The 19,654-nt window shown below is 38.7% G+C and overlaps 2 protein-coding genes across 2 annotated transcripts; both read right to left on the bottom strand.

Moving 5' to 3' along the window:
- Positions 1–82: 82 nt before the first annotated feature.
- On the bottom strand, positions 83–3,415 carry LOC132111285 (uncharacterized). Its single transcript, XM_059518444.1, has 2 exons — positions 3,043–3,415; positions 83–504 (listed from the first exon to the last, which is right to left on the bottom strand). Exons 1-2 carry the CDS (start codon positions 3,413–3,415, stop codon positions 83–85), a joined length of 795 nt encoding a protein of 264 aa, XP_059374427.1.
- A 73-nt stretch (positions 3,416–3,488) lies between these two features.
- Positions 3,489–16,545, bottom strand: LOC132111284 (uncharacterized). The gene is given in 5 exon segments (XM_059518443.1): positions 3,489–3,924; positions 3,926–9,332; positions 9,617–9,785; positions 10,912–11,575; positions 16,228–16,545. Coding segments are annotated over 4 exon segments (6,627 nt in total). The 5' UTR covers positions 11,554–11,575; positions 16,228–16,545; the 3' UTR covers positions 3,489–3,515.
- Between the last annotated feature and the right edge of the window lie 3,109 nt (positions 16,546–19,654).

Here is a 19,654-nt window from a genome sequence, read left to right as displayed (position 1 = left end):
CATTTTAGTCCCATCTAAAGTAAGTTTATCAATAAAGTGCTTTATATGAGGGAATATCAAATTGTACTTTCTCACCTCAGTGTCACTTCTTTTGTTTACTGGTTCTGTTGCTTATTTTAGGAGACACTTGCCATTCATTCAGGCCATTGCAGATGTCCTTGTGGTTTCCATGCGTCTCTTTGTACACTGGTTGTTTAACAAACACAACCATACTATCTCCTTGACTTTCAACACTCTCCATGAAACTCTGAATATCTTTCAGTTTAGCTGTCTTATTCATGCAGTTCTCCATGGATCCTGGTTGAGACTCCACTGACGTTCTAGTTACCGGTTTCGCTAGTGTGCTCTCATCAACAGCAGTTTCATCAGATTTTTCTTTCTCAAAATCTTCCTCAACAGAGCTACATTTGTCTGTTTCATTTTCTGTGTCCTCCACCTTGATATTTACCTTTGGCGTCTTGCTGTGTTCTTCAGACTGAACTTTGTCCTGTGTCTGATTGTTATGTCCCTCCACTACCTGTGGTGGCTCTGTTTTCCTCTATTAATTGTTTGGCTATGTGGCAATATGTATTCATGTGTTATTGTGTGCAGGTGTGATTTGTAACGAGTGGGTGGAGAGACACCCTTTAAAAGCAGAGGCACTCCATGGAGAGAGGGAGATGACTTGGGTTCGAGGCAGCCACCATGCTTGTTGATCTTCCTGCAAATTATGTTTCATTGTAGTTAATCTTCCTTTTGTTTTGGGTTTTGGCAATTGTCTAATAAATACCCTAGATAAATGAGTCCAACTGACTTTGTAGTCACTTTATGTTATGATCAGTCTGCCTGACTATAACATATGGGGGCTCATCCGTTTTGAATCGTAGGAAGTAGTTTGTTTTGTGAGCGACTGGTTGGTGAGTACCATCACTTTTCTGGGTAGAGGAGCGTGCACCTCAATAAGTAAGTCGTCGGGCAGACACTGAGTCTGCCACTTTATTATTTTAGTTTTATTATTTTTGTTGGTATCCTTAGTCGGTACGTTTCGGGGGTTGTGATAGACTGCGTAATCGGTCTGCTACATCCTCACGAGTTTAACGTTTAATGTACACCGGGTAGGGGGATCCACTGAAGACTAGTAAGGCTAAGTTTAGTTTTTTTTTTTGATAGTTAAGTAAGGATTGGGGTGTAGCAGTGAATCTCCCAGTCTTTTGGTACTCACTTAGTTTTTCTGTCGCTTTAGTGATTTAATAGTGCACTGCAGGAAGTAGTGTTGTAAGCAGGTGGAGGTGTTTTAGCCCATTCATGTGTCTAACTTTCCCTCAACTTGTCAGTATTGTGGCGTGGTGGTGTTATGTTAAAAGTTGTGGTCATTTTGGGGTTAGCAGCCTGTAGTTTTTTTTTGTTTTGCTTATTTTGGGTTTCAAAATTTTTGGTTTAGTCATGTCTACAGTTCAAGAGTTTGCTGAAAATCCTTCTGTAGAGGCGTTTAATAATCTTAAAAAAGATCAACTTTTGGAATTGGCTACTTATTATGAAATTGAGTTGTCTGCTTCCGAAAAACGCCTTAAAGATAGCATTAAAACTGTTCTGCTACCAGTTTTGGTAGAGAAGAGGGTTTTGCCTCCTGTTGATATGAGAGATTCTATCCGGTTGAAAGAGCTTTCTATTCGAGAGAGAGAGTTAGACAATGAGAGAGAAGCGTTGCGTTTAAAAGTTTCTGAGAATGAGTTAGAAATGAAACGCTTAGAGTTAAGAGCTAGACAGGAAAATATTGATCTCAGTTACACCGGGTCTTTTGACGCGAGTAAAAACATTAGGCTTGTACCACCGTTCATCGAGAAAGATGTTGAGAAAAATTCTGATGTTTTTCCTGCATGCGCGATTACTCGTGCTATGTCGAGGAAAGGAGGGCGCTCTATTTCTCCTGTTGAATATGAACTATCCGATTCTTTCTTTGTGAATCTTGAGTCTGAGACGTTTCCTGAGTCATCAGCTATTGATCTATCTAGGCCTGATAAGAAAATGAATCAAGTAGAGTACAGAGATAAAATCTTGAGTGTAGCTCATGACTGCGTAGCTGGTCATATGGGAGTCGCTAAAACACTAAACCGTGTTAGTCAACATTTTTACTGGCCAGGGTTGAAGCGGGATGTAGCTAATTTTTGTAAAACTTGTAAGGTCTGCCAGGTGGTTGGCAAACCCAACCAGAAAATCCCTCCTGCTCCTCTATATCCCATTCCTGTGTTGGCTCCACCATTTGATCATGTCATTGTTGATATTGTTGGTCCACTTGTGCGTTCCACGAGTGGATATCAATATCTGTTAACAATGATGTGTGCAGCTACTCGTTTTCCGGAGGCTATTCCTCTGCGAAAAATTTCTGCCAAGGTGGTCTTAAAGGAGTTGTTAAAGTTTTTCTCTGTGTTTGGTCTGCCAAAGATCATTCAGACTGATCGTGGATCGAATTTCATGTCTCGTGTGTTCACCCGTGTTTTGAAACAGCTCAGCATACAACATAATGTTTCCAGTGCCTATCATCCGGAAAGCCAGGGGGCGCTGGAACGCTATCATCAAACGTTGAAGAGCATGTTGCATGCATATTGCCTTGAGACTGGTAAGGATTGGGCAGATGCAGCTCCCTGGCTGCTGTTTGCCTGTAGAGAGGTGAGACAGGAGTCACTTGGATTTAGTCCTGCTGATCTTGTTTTTGCACATACCCCACGAGGTCCATTGGCTGTATTAAAAGATCAGTTTTTAAATGAACTTCCTGCAAAAGACATACTGAGTTATGTGTTACATTCACGTTCTCGTTTACACAGAGCCCGTGAGTTAGCCCATGAAAATCTTGAGAGAGCACAAGACAAGATGAAAATTTGGTATGATCGTAAGACCACAGATCGACATTTTGAGGTGGGTGATAAAGTACTTATGTTACCCCCCATTCCTGGATCTGCTCTACAAGCTCGTTTTACTGGTCCATATCTGGTAATGCATAAAGTTTCTGATCGCGATTATGTAATAGCCACCACAGGTATCGGAGGGACATAACACAAAAAGGAGTCCTATCTTTGTTGGCATCATCCTCTGCAGATCCACCCTGGTTCCCATCTGCATTCCTCTCACTGGTGGACTCATGATTTGAAGTTTCACCTGACTTTTCACCTTCAGTAGATGTATCAACTTTATTTGACTTAGTATTACTTCCATCTTCTGCAGACGTGTCTTCTGTACTCTCTTTCCCAGTCTCAGTTTCTGCTTCCTTGTCATCCGATTCAATTTCTTCACCAGTTTCTGCCTCCACAGCATCACTATTTTCTGCATCTCCCTCAGAACGGTCTTTCTTCTCACAGTCCTCCTCTGTACTTCCCTCATTTTTAGCCTTCTTCAACATCTCAACTTCCTCCTCAGTATCGTTCTTAACATTTACCACCATTTTTGCATCCTCACCTTCTTAATTTTCCAGCTCTTCACCACCTTCCACATCACCCTACTCTATTTTGTCATTTGCTTCCTCTTTATTTGGATCTCTTGTCTCAGAGTCTTACAGACACATCTTTGATGTTTTCTGCATTTTTGTCTTCATCTACTTTACTGACAACACCTTCTGGCTCTTGATCTGCCATCTCAAATTTATGTCCTCTAGTATTGTCATTTGCTTCCTCTATTGCTTCACAAACCACTTCTAAGTTGTTGTCTTCTTTATTAACTGCACACGTCATTCTGGTGGTGTGTTGTTCTTCCATCTTTGGTTCTGTAGGTTGGGCTGGATCCTTTTTCATCTGCAAAATTTTCCGCAGATCAAATTCTATCATGACTGGAGCAAAACTCAAAGCCTGAGCTGGCTGGACTGCTATGGATGTCATTTTCTTTTTCATGCATGCATCACATGGGCAGTATTCATCGTCACTGCGCTGATCGCTGTATTCTGTACCCGATGCTGTGTAATTTATCACTTCTCGAAAAAATTGACTTATTGCGCATGACCCGAAGACGCTTGCGACGCTGCTCAGTCTGGACTGTTGAGTCTCTTGATAGAGTAGTTCCCGGAGGTCTCGGACCCCTGCCAGCCCGACTTTGGATTTTTTGCAGTTCTCTGCTAATACTTGATTGAATCCGTTTATGCACTTCCTCTTTCAGCTCAGTTATCATTTTATCGAGCATCTCATTGTCATCCAAATCCCACCTCACTTTGAACTCTGCCATGGCATCTGCGTAATGTAACATGAACTGCTTTTCTAGCTTTTTTAATAAGCTCATCACCCAAATGGGATCTGGGTCTTGTGAAACTCTTTTAGTAAGCAGAGCTCTCTGAACAGACGGTGGAGTGTCTGAGCTTGTATTTTCTTGAGATCTCATAGTATTACTCTCATTCCCAGAGCTCTTGTAAAAAGTTGTTTGTGGCGTTTGATCTGAATCATTCTTCTCACACCTTTCAACATCATCTTCTTGCAATGCACCATTTTCTTGGTCATCATCCAGTTGTGCATTTACTGGACTTCCCTGGACTCGTTCTGCAAGGTCTAGAGTTAATGGATCTGAGGGAACTTTGGATGGATCTAAACATTCACATGCTTGAGCTGTAGATTTTACCTCATCTTCTTCTTTATCATGCAGTGAGCCCTTTCGTTCAGCAATTGGTGGTATTGTGCCTTGTGTGGTCTCTGGTTTTTCTAATATGCCATTAATGCTACCTTTAAAAGAGCCTGTGGAGCCACTCCTTACATCAACTCCAGATGAAGACCGTGGGTTAAATTCATCTTCAGCAGAGGGATGTTCCTTTGCATTAGGTTTTCTCTGCTCATCCTCAGAGGGCTTTTGGAGCCAGAGCGACTGTAGGATCAACATGATTTCATTATATTTATGATGCTTTTCATTTTTAGAGTCTGAGTCAATCAGTCGTAAATTCGCAAAGCAATCCAACAGCCCTTGAGCAGACTGGCTTAATTTTCTGCCATATAGAGGGGATACCTCAGGTAAACTACTGGATCTGTCTAGTTTTGGACCCAGTAAAACTTTCATGACCTGAACCGAAGAATGACACTGCTTTTGCAAGCTGTCTTGTTTGGTTAATGCTTTGCGGTCGGGATCCATTATGCTTACTTCCAATTTTGCTTTTTTGTCACACAACTCTGTCAGCTGAACATGATTATCCTCTGTCTGATCATCATGGGGTTTCTCAACCTCTTTTATGCTTTTTATTGCCCCAACTTGGTCTCTTTGAGAAGTGTCCTCCTCACCACCTTGAACCAGGGTCACATCTTCATTGAGTTCGACATCCATTTCATAAACAAGGCCATCAATGGGAATGTTCCTCAGCCAGTCACTCACAACTTCCGTAGAGGATGTGTTCGGTAAGCATGACGGCATCAGTTCCTTGTCGTTGCACTCGGATGGGATGCTGACTTTGCTGTGTTTGCTCCTGCTGCTTTTTTGGCTTTTATTATCTGCCTTGTTGACATTTTTGCTGGAGGCAACTGACTTTGATCCTATGCTGACTGGTCTTGCACTGCCGACAATCTCTTTCAACAGATCTGCTGCTGAAAGTGCCCGAGATAAGACACTGTCGATCGAGGAACCAGGATGCTTGAGTGATGCTATATTCTTGTTTGGCATCTCCTGTGGTAGAGTTTTACAATTTTGGGAAATATCAGACATCCCTGCTGAACTTGACCTGGATGCATCATTTTTGACACATCTTCTGTCTGATGGGTATGACTTACAAATGCCACCATCATTGCCTCCATTATATTTTATATTCAGCCCATTTATTTCATATAAACACTGGGAAGAACACTTAGATCTTTTGCATTTAGATCTATCACTCTCGTTAGTACTGTGCCCATTTTCGGACTTTGAAGAGTTTAAACAGTCACTTTCTGGGGTAGCTTTTCCAGAGGTTATTTCACTTTGGTCATGTTTTGAAGAGGTTTCATTAATTTCTGCATGGTTGATGTTGTTGACAATTTCAAAATCTCTCTCTTTTATAGCTGTATTTTTAGTGCTTCCCTGTGAAACTCTCGAGGGTGACTTACTTCTTGAAGTGGAGGGCACTCTGATATTGTTTTCATTTAACTGGCTTCCCGATTTGTTTTTCTTGAGATCTGCTGACATAGCACTTTCCGTGTAGACAGGCGAGAGGGCTTGAACAGGAGTCTTACAGTTCTTGTGATGAGACTTCTTGGATTTGTCTGAAATTGCAGAGTTCATAGACATTTCTGTTCTTGGCCTTTCCTCTGCATCCACTCCATTTACAGTCTCTAACATATATCCAGCTTCCTCTGTTTCTCTGTGTGACATGCCACTGGTTGATCGTTCATCAAAGTCATCACCCTTGTGCTCTTCTACCAGTCCAAGAGAAATGGATGCTGTTGATGTAGGGCTCAGAGGTTCATCTAATTGATTGCCTGAATACGTAATGTTATTTATAAAAGATTTAGTTGACAGTTTTGATTTCCCTGACAAGCTCTCGGATTCACCTTTGGCATCCTCTTTTAGCATCTCAATCTTTGTCTCTCTCAAATTACCACTTGAGGTGCTGTGACAATGACATTTACTTGATCTTTGGGATTGCAAGGATATGTTAGAGCTTACTGACATCCCACTTGGTGCTCTGCTCTCAATTTTTTTAATTTCATTGTTGTGGGTTGATCTGTTGGATGGAGACCTCTTTGAACTAGGCAATGGAGAGGTCACAGATAAGGTCTGTGTCACATCTTTGCCATTCTTTACTTCCTGAGATGCAAGGCTCTTTACATTGGATTTGACAGATCTTTCAGAGCAGGCATTAGATTTTTCTGAGGTCTCAGACATTGCACTGATGGCTCTGTTTGACTTAGTTTTTGGAGTTGCACATTCATTAGGTGTTGCATCATTTGGTTCTGAGGTAATTGTGGTTTCTGGAACATTGTAGTTTGATTTGCAGGACCTACAATATCCTTTAGATGAATTTGTTTGAATAGACAGAGCAGTGGGAACTCTTTGCTCAGATTTAGACTCTGCATGTGAATTCTTTGAGGATGCATGCGACTTTACAGATATTTTTGAGCAATTGGACAGTGGGCTGCATCTTGGTTCAGTGGTTACCTCAGTTTTCAGCTCACACTGAAAGTCAGGACCACTGATATTTTGAGTGACTTTGTCTTTGCAACAAGATTTGACAGACTTAGTTGTTTGCTCTGATGCATGCGATGGATGTTCAGAAGTTTGGTTTGATTTATTAGACATGACACTAGCTGATCTCACTTCTTGAGGAAACTCTTTGTCTTGCCCACAATGATTATCTGTCATAGTATGACTCGGAGTAGCAGCACTTTCTGCTAGATCACCCTGAGAACTAAATAAGTTTGATGGCACTTCCTCTAAATCATTTTGACTACACGATCTAGGCATTTTAGCTTTCTCTGAATGTGCAGACTTTGGTGTGTGGGATTTCCTTGAGGCAGCTGATAAATCTGAATGGGCTGACATTGGGCTGACAGCTCTTTCTTGGATTTTTTCTTCAGCTTTATCCATTTCTGTCAGGACTGAGGCTGGTGTGGGCTCTCTCTCTGAAACAATGCAGTCTGACCCATCTGACTTTGCTGGCGTGGCACTTTTGGTTCTTTCTCCAACACGTTCTGCTTCATTATGATCAGATTTTGATGATTTCCCAACAGAACACACTTCATGTGTTGAGCAGTTAGACTTTTTTGAGATTTTAGAAGTAGAATAGCCATTTGAATTTTTAGACTCAGAGCATTCCCATGTGACTTCCCTTTCCGATGTATCATTAACTGGTGCAGAGTTTTCAAGAGCATTTGAAGTGGACACTGAAGATTTGTTTGGTTTCGACAAAATGGAATCAGCTTTCTCTGGTTCTCTCCCCACTGGATTCCCATCCAATCTTTTATGCTCACCACAGCATGAACATACACCAGGCTCACCAGATCGTTTTGACACACCTGATGTGGGACTTAAAGATCTGTTTGCGGTGACATCGTCACATATCTCCAGAGCATCTGATGCATTGGATTCAGGGCTGTTTGCTTGGACTCTAAATTTACAATATACTTGGCTATGTCTGGAATTTGCACTACAAGCCTCTCCCTCAGACCCGTGTTGCCTACCAGATGCAACTGAACTTGGGATTATGGCTCCACAGTGAAGTGGATGGGATCTGGAGGATGCTTTTGATATTGGAGATGTTGTACTCATCCCATCTGACTGTGTTGGTGCTGCAAAAGGGGTTTTAAACTTTTTGAGTTTAAGTGAGTGGACAGCACTGCTTGTTTCTTTACTTGGAGGTCTGGGGGACAAATAAGATCTTGATGAAGACTGGTAGCCACAACAATGAACACATTGGGGTTTATCATCACTCTCAAGATGGTTACTTTGAGACCAGTGTGATGCTCTTGAGACACTTGGAGGCAGGTCATCATATTCATCATCCTGATCTTCCTTCAAAGACTCAAGCACTTTGGACGAGTTGCTGACCGCAGAAACTGGACGCTCTTCCATGACCTTAATGACCTCACACTGTGGAGTAGGAGAGATTTTAGGTTCCATATAAGAACATTTAGTTTTAACATGACTCTCATGGTTGTCCTCACAAGATCTCTTGCTCTTTGACGTGATGCCAACAGATGATACTTCACTTCGATTACAGCAATGACTTATTGCACTGTCTTCTACTCTACTGTCTCCTTCCTCCATTATCTGCTGAAAGCACGAGGACTTTTCCACCACATGCTCAGTGTACTCGCCACTGGAACGAGAAATTGTTTGCGTACTATCCACCGATGACTTCTTATGTACAACTTTGTGAGACGATGCACTGGAACTAGGTGATTTGTGGGCCCCCGGTTCTTTGTGCATGGGGTTTTTCCAGATGTCATACTCTTGGCAGTGATTGCAACAGTTCTGACAAAGTGTTTCCTTGATATGCTTCTGATGCAGCTTTGTTGCAAAGGCTTCATCCATCTCAGATGCAGATATGGAGTCTGGGTCTGAATACTCAGCTTTAGATTGGCTCTGTAAAAGATGCAGATTATATTCAGAGTCATTCACATTTGCTGATGACTTCTTGTTCTCGGTGGACCACTGAAGAGTCTCATCGTCGAAGAGCCGAAAGCGAACCTTCATCTCCACAGAAAGGCTGCCGTCTTTGTTAACAAGCACTCTTTTCTTAATGTCATCGTTCACTACAAATTCTTTAACATAAGGACAGTTGCTGACGCAACCAGTCTGTCCTGGGGTTGTGCATAATCCATTTTGATATGACTTTTCTGAAGAAAGAGAGAATCTTGTAGATCTATTACTGGAGTCTGATCGTGGATGGATAATGATTTTCTTTGTCTCTAGGCCAAAGTTAACTGTTAAAACAAAATGGAATAATAAAAGATATACAATTTCATTAAGGATAACAACATATTTTCAACATCCAAACAACAAATATGAAAGAGCCTCTTGATTCACCAACCCCTAGATTACATTAAGTGCAACTGAGTAGGTGGTAAATGGTTGTTTTCTCTTCAGTCTATTATTAGAGACACGTGGGTTGGGTAGATTGTTAGTTAATCACTATAATGACTTACCTAAAACAAATAAATGTAAGCTGTAGTTAACTTGAAATGTGTACACAAAACAAAATATTTACCATTCTTTTTGCTTTCATGACAATCACTGGAGTGAGACCTTGTGCTCATTCCTGGAAGCTTTTCATCTGAGAGCTTCTTCAAGCTTTCACTGAGCAGCGGCCTGAAGGGCTCTCGACCCACACAGATCAGCACACTAGGACACTTCATCAGACTCTGAATATTGTCAATCTACGGACAGCAGTCAATAAACAGAAGACAAAAGACAGATAAATATTTATTATCACTGTGTAAATAGCTACCTTTTTGGATCAATATGATGATTGAAATGTAACCTCATAATTGACTGATTTGGTTGCACTGACAGACTAATTTTAGCATTTACAACCCCTAAATCCTTAAAATGCAAATACAATGGTTCACTTGCAATGACAACAGCAGCTTATTCATTCATTAAAATCTGTAAATTATGTCCATAATACTGCCTTATCTGTATATTTATTGTACATTTGGAACATATTGTAGACCTTGTATATTCTGTACTTACTGTTTATTGCACTTCTGGTTATGCTAACTACATTTAGTTACCCTGTACCTCACATGTGCAATGACAATAACGTTGAATCTAATCTAATCTAATAATTTATGTAGGGCAAATTCAGGTAAATTGGGCCACTTTTTGCCATTGTGATGGCTGGATAAAAATGCCCCAATTATCCCGAATTAAGTTAAAATGGAAATCAACCATTTAAACACAAAATACAGATTTTACATGGTATTTTTAAAAAATAGTTCAACCAGTGGGAATTCAGGCATAATTTACTCATCCTCTTGATATTTTCTTCAAATGACTTGGACCACGAAAGGAGATATTCAGCAGAAAGCTCTTTTCCGTATAAAGAAAGCATTGCATGGGGCTATCAAATTCCAAAATGAACAACAAATACATAGAATTTGTTATAAAGATGTGTTATTTGCTGAAAATCCTGCCCAAAAGTGCTCAGGTAGTGCATGCACACATTCAAACATTTGCAACAATCACTGGCAACTGGTGATTTGTTGACACCAGTCCTAAAAATGAGAATGCATAGCGGAGGGCAAGTATATTTGATTAAATAATGACTTTTTAGACTGATTTCTAGTCTGTTCACCAGAACACTCGTAAACAAATCATATATATTATATTTATGGTGCTTTTTAAGATACTTTTTACATCCCTTTAAGATACAAATTAGATTAGTAGCTAGCACAACTATTTTCCCAGGGCCTTCAGTTCTGTCTTGACCTGACACCTGCCTCCTAAAATACATGACCTGGCTAATTAAAGAATGGCTGAAGAAATGAAATCCTCCCTGACCTTACGTCCCTCCAGAGTGTAGAGTTTCTTGACATGACATTGCATGAGTTCTGAAATCTCATCCAGAAAAACGCGAAGACTCCGAGCAGTTCGTCTGCTCAGAGTGATGGACCGCCTAACAGTAGGGTCATTGTTTTTAACAAGAACTATCCTTTTGGGGTGCCGGTGTTGGTGCTGATGTCCCGAGGGGGGCTCCTCTGGTCGGGAGGGCTTGCAGCGAGTGTTATGCGGGTGGCTGTGATGGTGCCAGACCGCCGGCCTTTTCCCTGCAGCTTCCATGTTGATTGGCTTCACGTAGCGGTGGTCAGAGCACAGGTAACACCCTCCATCCTCTAACTGCTCTAAATGTTTAATACCGTGAGTCCCCCTGGGGGTCGTGATGGTACGCACACCAAAAGGTAGAGGAACCTTTTGAGAAAGGTCATCCAATAAGGCATCAAAGCATCTAAAACTGCGCTTATGGATAGCCATCTTGACACCTTGGAACTGAGCGTCACCACTCTTGTAGAAAGTCATTCTCTTGGCTGGGCTGGCCACAGTCACGCTGGAGCCAAAGGACGATGCTGGAGGATGAGGAAATTTATGCGGTTCATTTTGAAAATGGGTATTGGCATCGAAGGAGCCTTGGGTCATCCTCTGCATCTCTCCTCCACGTCAATTCAGTCTGTCGAAAAAACTTGGAAATGTGAATGACATTTTCAATGGGATTGGAAATAACAACTCACAATCAACACAAATTTCAAATTCAAACTCAGAAACATCTTCACAAAAATCTTCATAAAATATGAATTTACCAAGAAATTAGATTAAATGGAGACTCTAGTAATGAGTCTGCTGTCGTTTAATTGTAGAGCAGTCTGTATTGTAATCAAAATATCAGAATATTATAATCAAAGCTCTTCTCATTAAACACTCCTAAAACCAAATCATCTGCCATCCATATTAATTTCATAGCATTATAACTTAAAGAGGATAGTTCACCCAAAAATAAAAATCTGATGTTTATCTGCTTACCCCCAGGGCATCCAAGATGTACAGTTGGTCACTATGTCTTCTGTATAACACAAAGATTTTTAAATCAACCGTTGTAGTCTTCATTCATATAATGGAAGTGAATGGGATTCACAGCTTTCAGAGTCAAAAAAACATACACAAACAAAACCAAATTGAAACCTGTAGCTCATGACGATACATTGATCTGTAAAGACATAAAACGACCAGTCTGTGCAAGGAGATGAACAGTATTTATATAGTTTTTAATTTTTTTCCCTCTGATTCACCGCAATGTACAATCTGTCCTGAGTGCATTCTTTTTCTTCTTCTTGCTTTATGGGGATTTACACATACATTTATCGTCACCAGCCTCTGGGTTTAATTTGGTTTTGTTTGTGTCTGTTTTTTGACTCTCAAAGCCATAATTCCCATTCACTTCCATTATATGACTGACAGACTGCAACGGAATAAGTTAAAAATCTTTGTGTTCTACTGAAAAAGCAAAGTCACCTACATCTTTGATGCCCTGGGGGTAAGCAGATAAACATCAAATTTTCATTTTTAGGAGAAATATCCCTTTAACGGTTATTTCTATATTTATTTCTGCTAATTCTGAAAAAGTGAATGAGTGAAACATAATTGAGATCTCCAAGCCTCCTGTGTTGTGAAAGAGCTACCCTGAAAAATATTTTCTCTTAAGAAAGAACATCAAAATTAAGCCTTAAACATGACGGGTAACTCAAGCTAAGACATGTCTTCAGACTCAAAGATATAGTGGCTAAAATTTCACTATTTTATTGTTTAATTAGATTTAGTCAAAGGCTGGAATTCAAAGATATGACACCTATGTTATAAATGTCTCTAAAGTTCATCTTTATACTGATGGGAGTACCATTGTACTGTATGATTGGCATATTCATACAGTGAACAATGGCATTGACATGGTACTCCAAAGTACTTCAAAGAACACTGTGGTATTACAAAAACACTGATACTGCAATGAAAATTGCAGTCATACCATGCAGACTTTTAATCAACTTTTAAGTCAATCTTGTATTATAATACACAACATTTCATTTAAAAATATAAGCAATTAAGAAATGAGGCACAAGTCCAGAAGTTAATCTCATGCTCTTTGGGAAACAGTTACAGACTAGTTTAAATTGCATTTAGTTCTTAGTCCTTAATAGGCACTTTAATCCAACATTTAAAGAAGTTCAAGAGCAAAGTTTCTGCATAAAATCATTTTATGTGAATTAAACTGAGACTAAAGTTTTTTAAAAATGCACCAACTCATTTCATGACAGGCCAGACTGAACAAAAAAAATGACATTGATTCTTGACACATGCAATGTTCTAATTCTATTTGTATAAAATTATATAAATTATCCATATTTGACCACAAGACCCATGACATACTGCATCAAGCATGTTTTCACTGAACAATTTTATAAATAAAAGATAAACTGTTTATTTTACAGTTAAAATAGCATTATTTTAGTAGCTCAGCTCAATATAAAAAACAACAGTACACTTATATACCCATATATAAACAAACGATACACTTACTTTTACAGAATACATTATCACACCTGATGCAAAAAAAAAAGTAAAAAATGTGAAGAAAATTTTTTTTTTTTAATCTGACTATACAGAGCACTGTTCCAGGTAGCATCCAAGCACACGACTGCTACAGAAACGCAACTTCACAAGCCCTCCCACAAACCGTCTGGCCAATAATCGGGGCCTTTGGCAGCTAAGGATAGAACTAAAACCCTCTTTAATCATCTTGAGATTTTACTGAACTCCATGGCAGCGTAAGACACATGACAGCGACACCAGAATTGCACAAACAGACATACACAGAGCTACAAGATGTCTGCTGATCCCTGATGACAGGCTGGTTTATGTATATTCTACAAACGTCCTTTAAACTGATGCACCAAACAGAGGGACTGGAAATACACTTGCTGTCAAATTCACTCTAGTTCTCTAGCACTGATCTGCTGACTGACACAAAATGCATATATACTATATCTAACTTATTTGCATTCATGCAGTACACGCATATAAAGTTAAATCTACTATAAAACAAATCTCAACTGCTTGATCAGTAATATTATGGTGAAATTTAAAACTATATTAATGCAGAGACTTTGACATATAGTGTATCCAACTTTATTTTTTGCACAGATAAAGTATACAAAATATAACTTATATAATGGAAGTACAATGTAACTATATTGTCACTCAGCCCTTTATATAAAGCTGGATATGTAAGTATGTCTAACTTAATCCGCATACATACAGTACACTCATGTAAAGCAATATATAAACATTTTAACAGCAAATCTCAAAAAAATGTGACACCCAGCTCTAATCTGCTAAATATGACAATAAGGCGTGAAGATTTTAAGATACTACATTATCATCATGACTTTGCAAAAGCTGCTTTAATAAATTATGTTTCCATATTATAACATTATTCTTTATTTTATTATTATTATATTTGGGGGTGAAATATAGTAATAGCTCTAGTACTGTACTGCCAAAGCACATGCTTACTGTAATCTCAGGAAAAGACGGCACATCCTCTGTACTCTTAACTGAGCCAATATTATCCACTAGCCGAAGCAACATCAATACAGATGTTTATAGATTCTATGTTTGATTCAGGTTCTTTTAATGGCACACCAAGCACAAACCCTATTTAATTAGAGCTAGTTAATTACTAAACACCTCTGAGAGGTGTACATATATTTGGCACCAATTATAAACCTCTAAAGACTGAATTAACAGTTGAAAGTGCTACACATGATTTCAACAATTAGTAACTGAGAACTTGGCAGCCCATTGGGAGAAACCTGCAGAACAACACTGACAGATGACTGAGACTGAGGGAAGAGAATGAGACATGTGTGAGAAGCAGGAGGAGATCAGGCATAAAATGCAAATATATATCGGTTCAGTATGGAAGCCTGTGTTTTATCTCAGAATAACAAGATATTTCACAATTTTGAGTAAGATAAAGTCACAGTTCTGAAGTCTGTACTGCGAGATAAACTATAAATTGTATGATATAAAGCCACAATTAAGAAAGAAAGTCTGAATTGTGGGATTCAAAATCAGAACTGTGATATTAAGTCGAATTTTGATTCAAATTCTGAATTGACTGTAATTGAATTGTGAGATATAAACTCAGAATTGACCATTCGCAGAGATTTTGATTGACATGTGATCTGACCAATCATAACACAGAATCTGCCATTTTTTTAACAAACAAATCAGACAGGAGAGTAGATGAACCTTGGTGGACTTGAACTTGAAAAACGGTGTACTGATGTCTTTCTGCAGTTGAGGCAACATAGCTTCTGATATTCATTTGTTTATTCCATATTAAAATTAGTAGTAAATTTGAAGAGATGATTGGTCCACGTGCCGCTTGAGCTATACAGTGATCCGTCATGACACATTACAGAGCCACAAACTGTTTTTTTGTTTTAATTTCTTTACAAAATTACAAAATTAAAACAGACTTTGTTTCAAATCAAAAGAAAAATTTTCAAATTCTGGGAAAAAAAAACTCAGAACTGAGATGCAATTTGCAATAAAAAAAAAATTGTGAGATCATTAGCTAACACTTACTGTACTTAACAGCACTCATGTTAGTCAGAGCTGCTAGATATTAGTCACTTTGGAACAGAAAAAACCCAAGGCCTTAAAAATGTTCTGTCTGTCTTTCAAGTAAGGCTTGAAAAGTCTTAAATAGAAATGGCAAAAATGACTACATTAATAAGACACGCTTTAAAATGCTAGAGACAAAACCGGTGTCAGTAACAGTATTTGTAACCACGGCTAAGTTTGACATTCAAAGCAAATTCATCAGTTCATCTGCCTGTACTCAACATCACTGTAGAAAGCAATAACTATTTCATAAAGTACACTGTAAAACAAATTCATGAAGAATCGAAGCTCATCACAGCAGAAGCATATATTAATATATAGAAGGAGCACAGAGTCATTCATGCAAACACAAAACACCTACTGTAATTTATACATTGATTTGTTCACGGGGAAATTACTGTTGACTTATTAACATTTTTCTTTTCCGTAGCATTTTTACAAAATTTTACAGTTAAAATTACACTTATCTTTTACAGTGTAAATAGTTGCACTGACAGCTCTCACACAAATAGATCATTCAGTCTGTAATCTATATCTATACTTTTTTTATCTAAGATATCTTACATTACCAATGCATACACAGCATATTGCACTAAAAAACATCTTGATGCTCTGTCCTAATTCCACACAACAGCTTACCCTGCAGGCGTAGATTCATTCTCCTCGGCTGCCAAATCCTCCAATGCCAAATGTCCAAACTTGCATACTTCTGAAGAAATCCAGTTAGAGAATCCAACAGGTTTTCCTACAATAAGCAGCGCTCCTTCCTCCAGCTCACGCAGGAGAGAACGCAACAGGCATGGCGTTTGCAATCATGGCGTTCCCTCCTGCAAGGAATGTCACTTTCCACCCACGACGATGAGTCACGGACGTGCCAGAGCTGCATATTATCTATCCACAATCATTCATTCCATTAGGCTAATTATCACAGGCAGACCTTCATCCAGAGAGGAGGAGGAGGAGGAGAAGTAGGACTCCTCTGAAAGAGGATTATACTGTGTGGCCATCTGTGCCAGAATGAATTAACTCTTAGATCTCATAAAACTAAATGTTGCTCATGCTTTAGGCATAAAAAAAAGAAAAAAAAAACCTCATACCGAAAACTACTGGCCAGTTCTGACCAACCAAAAAAATCCACTGAATATGGACATTCTTCTTAATATTATGAAACCAGATCTAATATTATCATCAGGAAATAACTGTGAGGCAAACATAGTGTGCAATTCTTCATGTTACAATCAAATCAAATACTGTTCTTAGCATCATATCAAACAATATTATGATTAATAATAATAATAATTATACATGATTCATATTAAACAATATAATATTCACATTAATATAATATTGTTGGAAATTGACCTTGTTATTACAATCAAATTGCATTATTATTTTTTATTATTATTGTTAATTTTATAAACCTCATTTAGAGAGAGAGAGAGAGAGAGAGAGAAAGAAATATTAAGATTGAAGAATTAAATCTGAATATTAAGAACAATTATATCCTTAAAAGCATGCAATTCCAAGGAATTATATATATATATATATATATATATATATATATATATATATATATATATATATATATATATATATATATATATATATATATATATATATATATATATGTCTATGACTTGAACAAATATTGTTTTTAAATTGCCATATTATGAAAGCATATATTATATAATTAATATCAAGTTTATACCAGATTGCGTGTAAAACGATCAAACATATGCATTAGACACAGTGTGCAGTTTAAAGTCCTCTGGGTTTCCGTGGCAACAAACACAGCAGCAGAGTCTCATGATGGCCTTAACACACACATTACAGGAGATTTCGAGGATGAAGGTAAACCTAGAGCGCTTTAAACTCTGATTTCATTATGTTCTCACACAAATAAAGACTAATAATGCTTCACACAAACGGCGCGAGATATACAGAATGGATGGCTCTTACCTGCGCGCACTTGTTGACAGACGCGTGAATGCGCGACGCCGCATCCACAGTCACGATAGTAGATCATCAGCACCACCATCATCATCATCATCATCATCAGTTGTGAAAGGCCGTTTGGGCGCATTAACGCATGCCGCGTGTCTCAAAACTCACATCATACATGCTTCAGAGAGAGATGAAGCTGTCGAGAGGCTGTTTTGACTGGACGGAGTTTGATGGTGATGATGATCAACGCCAGTATTTCCATCGAGAGTTTGTGTATGAGAGAGTGATGCTCGCGTGGTCGACAGTGGCACACGTGGAGCACATCTCCAAAGATCTCCGCCAAAACTCAAAGGTGGGCCATTACAGGAAGCAGGGTCGATTCTAGGGTCAGAGCTTTAGGGGTGCTGAGCACCCAATGGCTCCACCCACCCTCTTTTCACACGAAAACAAAAAATATGTCTATTGAAAAATAACTTTATAATTTTAACATTGATTCAACTAACTCTAAAATCCAGATTTTTTTTTCTTTTTTTTGAGACCTTTTCAAAACAACAGCTTAATTGTGAGAGTTCACACAGACAGCCCTCTGTAACAAACACAAAACCTTCTTCACTCAGCTGGTTTTCCTGACCGTTAACTCCATGTGCCTCCTTTTGTATCAACAGTCATCAGATTGGTTACATTAGATTCAACTTTATTGTCATTGAACAAAGTAACAGGTACTTGGACAACAAAATGTAATTCATCTTCTGTAAATTATTTACAAATGGCCATCTCTAACATATCTGGATGCACGCCTGTCTGAACTTTCATAAACCAATATGTCATCAATAAATAATAATAAAACAAGCTTCATATCAAGAGTCATTTTAAATGTCTTTATTATTATTATTATTATTGGGCTTAGAAACTTTTTTAAATGACAAATTCCTTTCACAAGAGAAGCTTGTGAGTTTGAAATAAATAAATAAAAAATAAAAGCAGGGGACCATTGCCTAGATAAGTAATTTGATACAACAGCAGCGGGTTAGCATTATCTGTTACTTTAACTTAACTCTTTTCAGCAGAAGAAAAAAAATGTCATTATGGACTGTCCCTAGTCTCTCACCTGAATCTGTCTTTTTTTCTTTTAAAGAATTGTCGTATGTCCATTGCTCACTGCCACACACACAGAGAGAGAGAGAGAGAGAGAGAGAGAGAGAGAGAGAGAGAGAGTAATGCTAGGAGTTCAGGAGTTAAGCCTGGTTCAGGTTAAATCCTGTGTGTGTGATGAATGAATAAATACAGCAAAAGAAAAACATGAAACTTTCTTTTATTGTCTAGTTTGATAGTCAGCCACAACTGAAAAATAACAGATATAAATCTAGAAATTAATAACAATTCTTTTAAAAAGCCACAGTGAGTGTTTTCAGTGATACGTCGTTTGTTTTCACTCAAAACGCCAGGGCTTCATGTTTCCATGACGACTGACGAGAAAAGACGCACGTGACGTCATGTTTACATGACTCCCGAGTATTAAATTAACGATAAACTTTAACAACAGAGACACACGTACGCACTACACAGGTACGCAGTTTATTTGTCGCGCTTCTGTTTTTGTTTCACGCTCATGCAGTTAATAAACAGAACTGCATGCGTCTTGCGGAAGAACATTGTAACCGGCGTTACTTCTTTCCGTTTATGACTGTGGACGAGTCACCCAGGTCCTGTGCTACTCCACAGCGGCGGCGACCCGCCGGACTAAAATAGTCCGAAAATAAACACTTATTATAGATGTACCATAGATTATAGATGTATAGAACCACCATGGTGATTCAGGATACTGACTCCAGTATTCACCGATATGGTTTCGGAACTTAGGTGCATCACAACCGATCACAACACTACATCACGGGTTCTCACTCTGCGTGTGTTTCGCGCTGGATGACGGTCGTGCTGAGCGGTGCAGGTACAGAAGAGAAGAGGATGACACCATTTGCTATGCGGGGATGTTTTCATTTTCCTCCTTAACACATACATTTTAAACCACAAACTACGGAGTGTGTTTTGGACATTATTTAACCGTGTAAAAGACGAACAAAAATTTTAGAATAACAACATACTCTACATTAACATTACTCCA

This window comes from Carassius carassius, chromosome 31 (genome assembly GCF_963082965.1).
Source record: "Carassius carassius chromosome 31, fCarCar2.1, whole genome shotgun sequence".
Lineage (NCBI taxonomy): Eukaryota > Metazoa > Chordata > Actinopteri > Cypriniformes > Cyprinidae > Carassius > Carassius carassius.
Note: the sequence above shows the minus strand (reverse complement) of the source record. Positions and strands in the feature narration are given on the sequence as shown.

What these genes read in the sequence shown, in the direction of transcription:
- LOC132111285 (XM_059518444.1), bottom strand. Translation starts at nt 3,415, where the DNA reads ATGGTGGTAAATGTTAAGAACGATACTGAGGAGGAAGTTGAGATGTTG. An exon ending in TGATGCCAACAAAGATAGGA is followed by an intron (nt 505 to 3,042) that starts CTCCTTTTTGTG and finishes TAGTGGAGGGAC; the next exon opens with ATAACAATCAGACACAGGAC.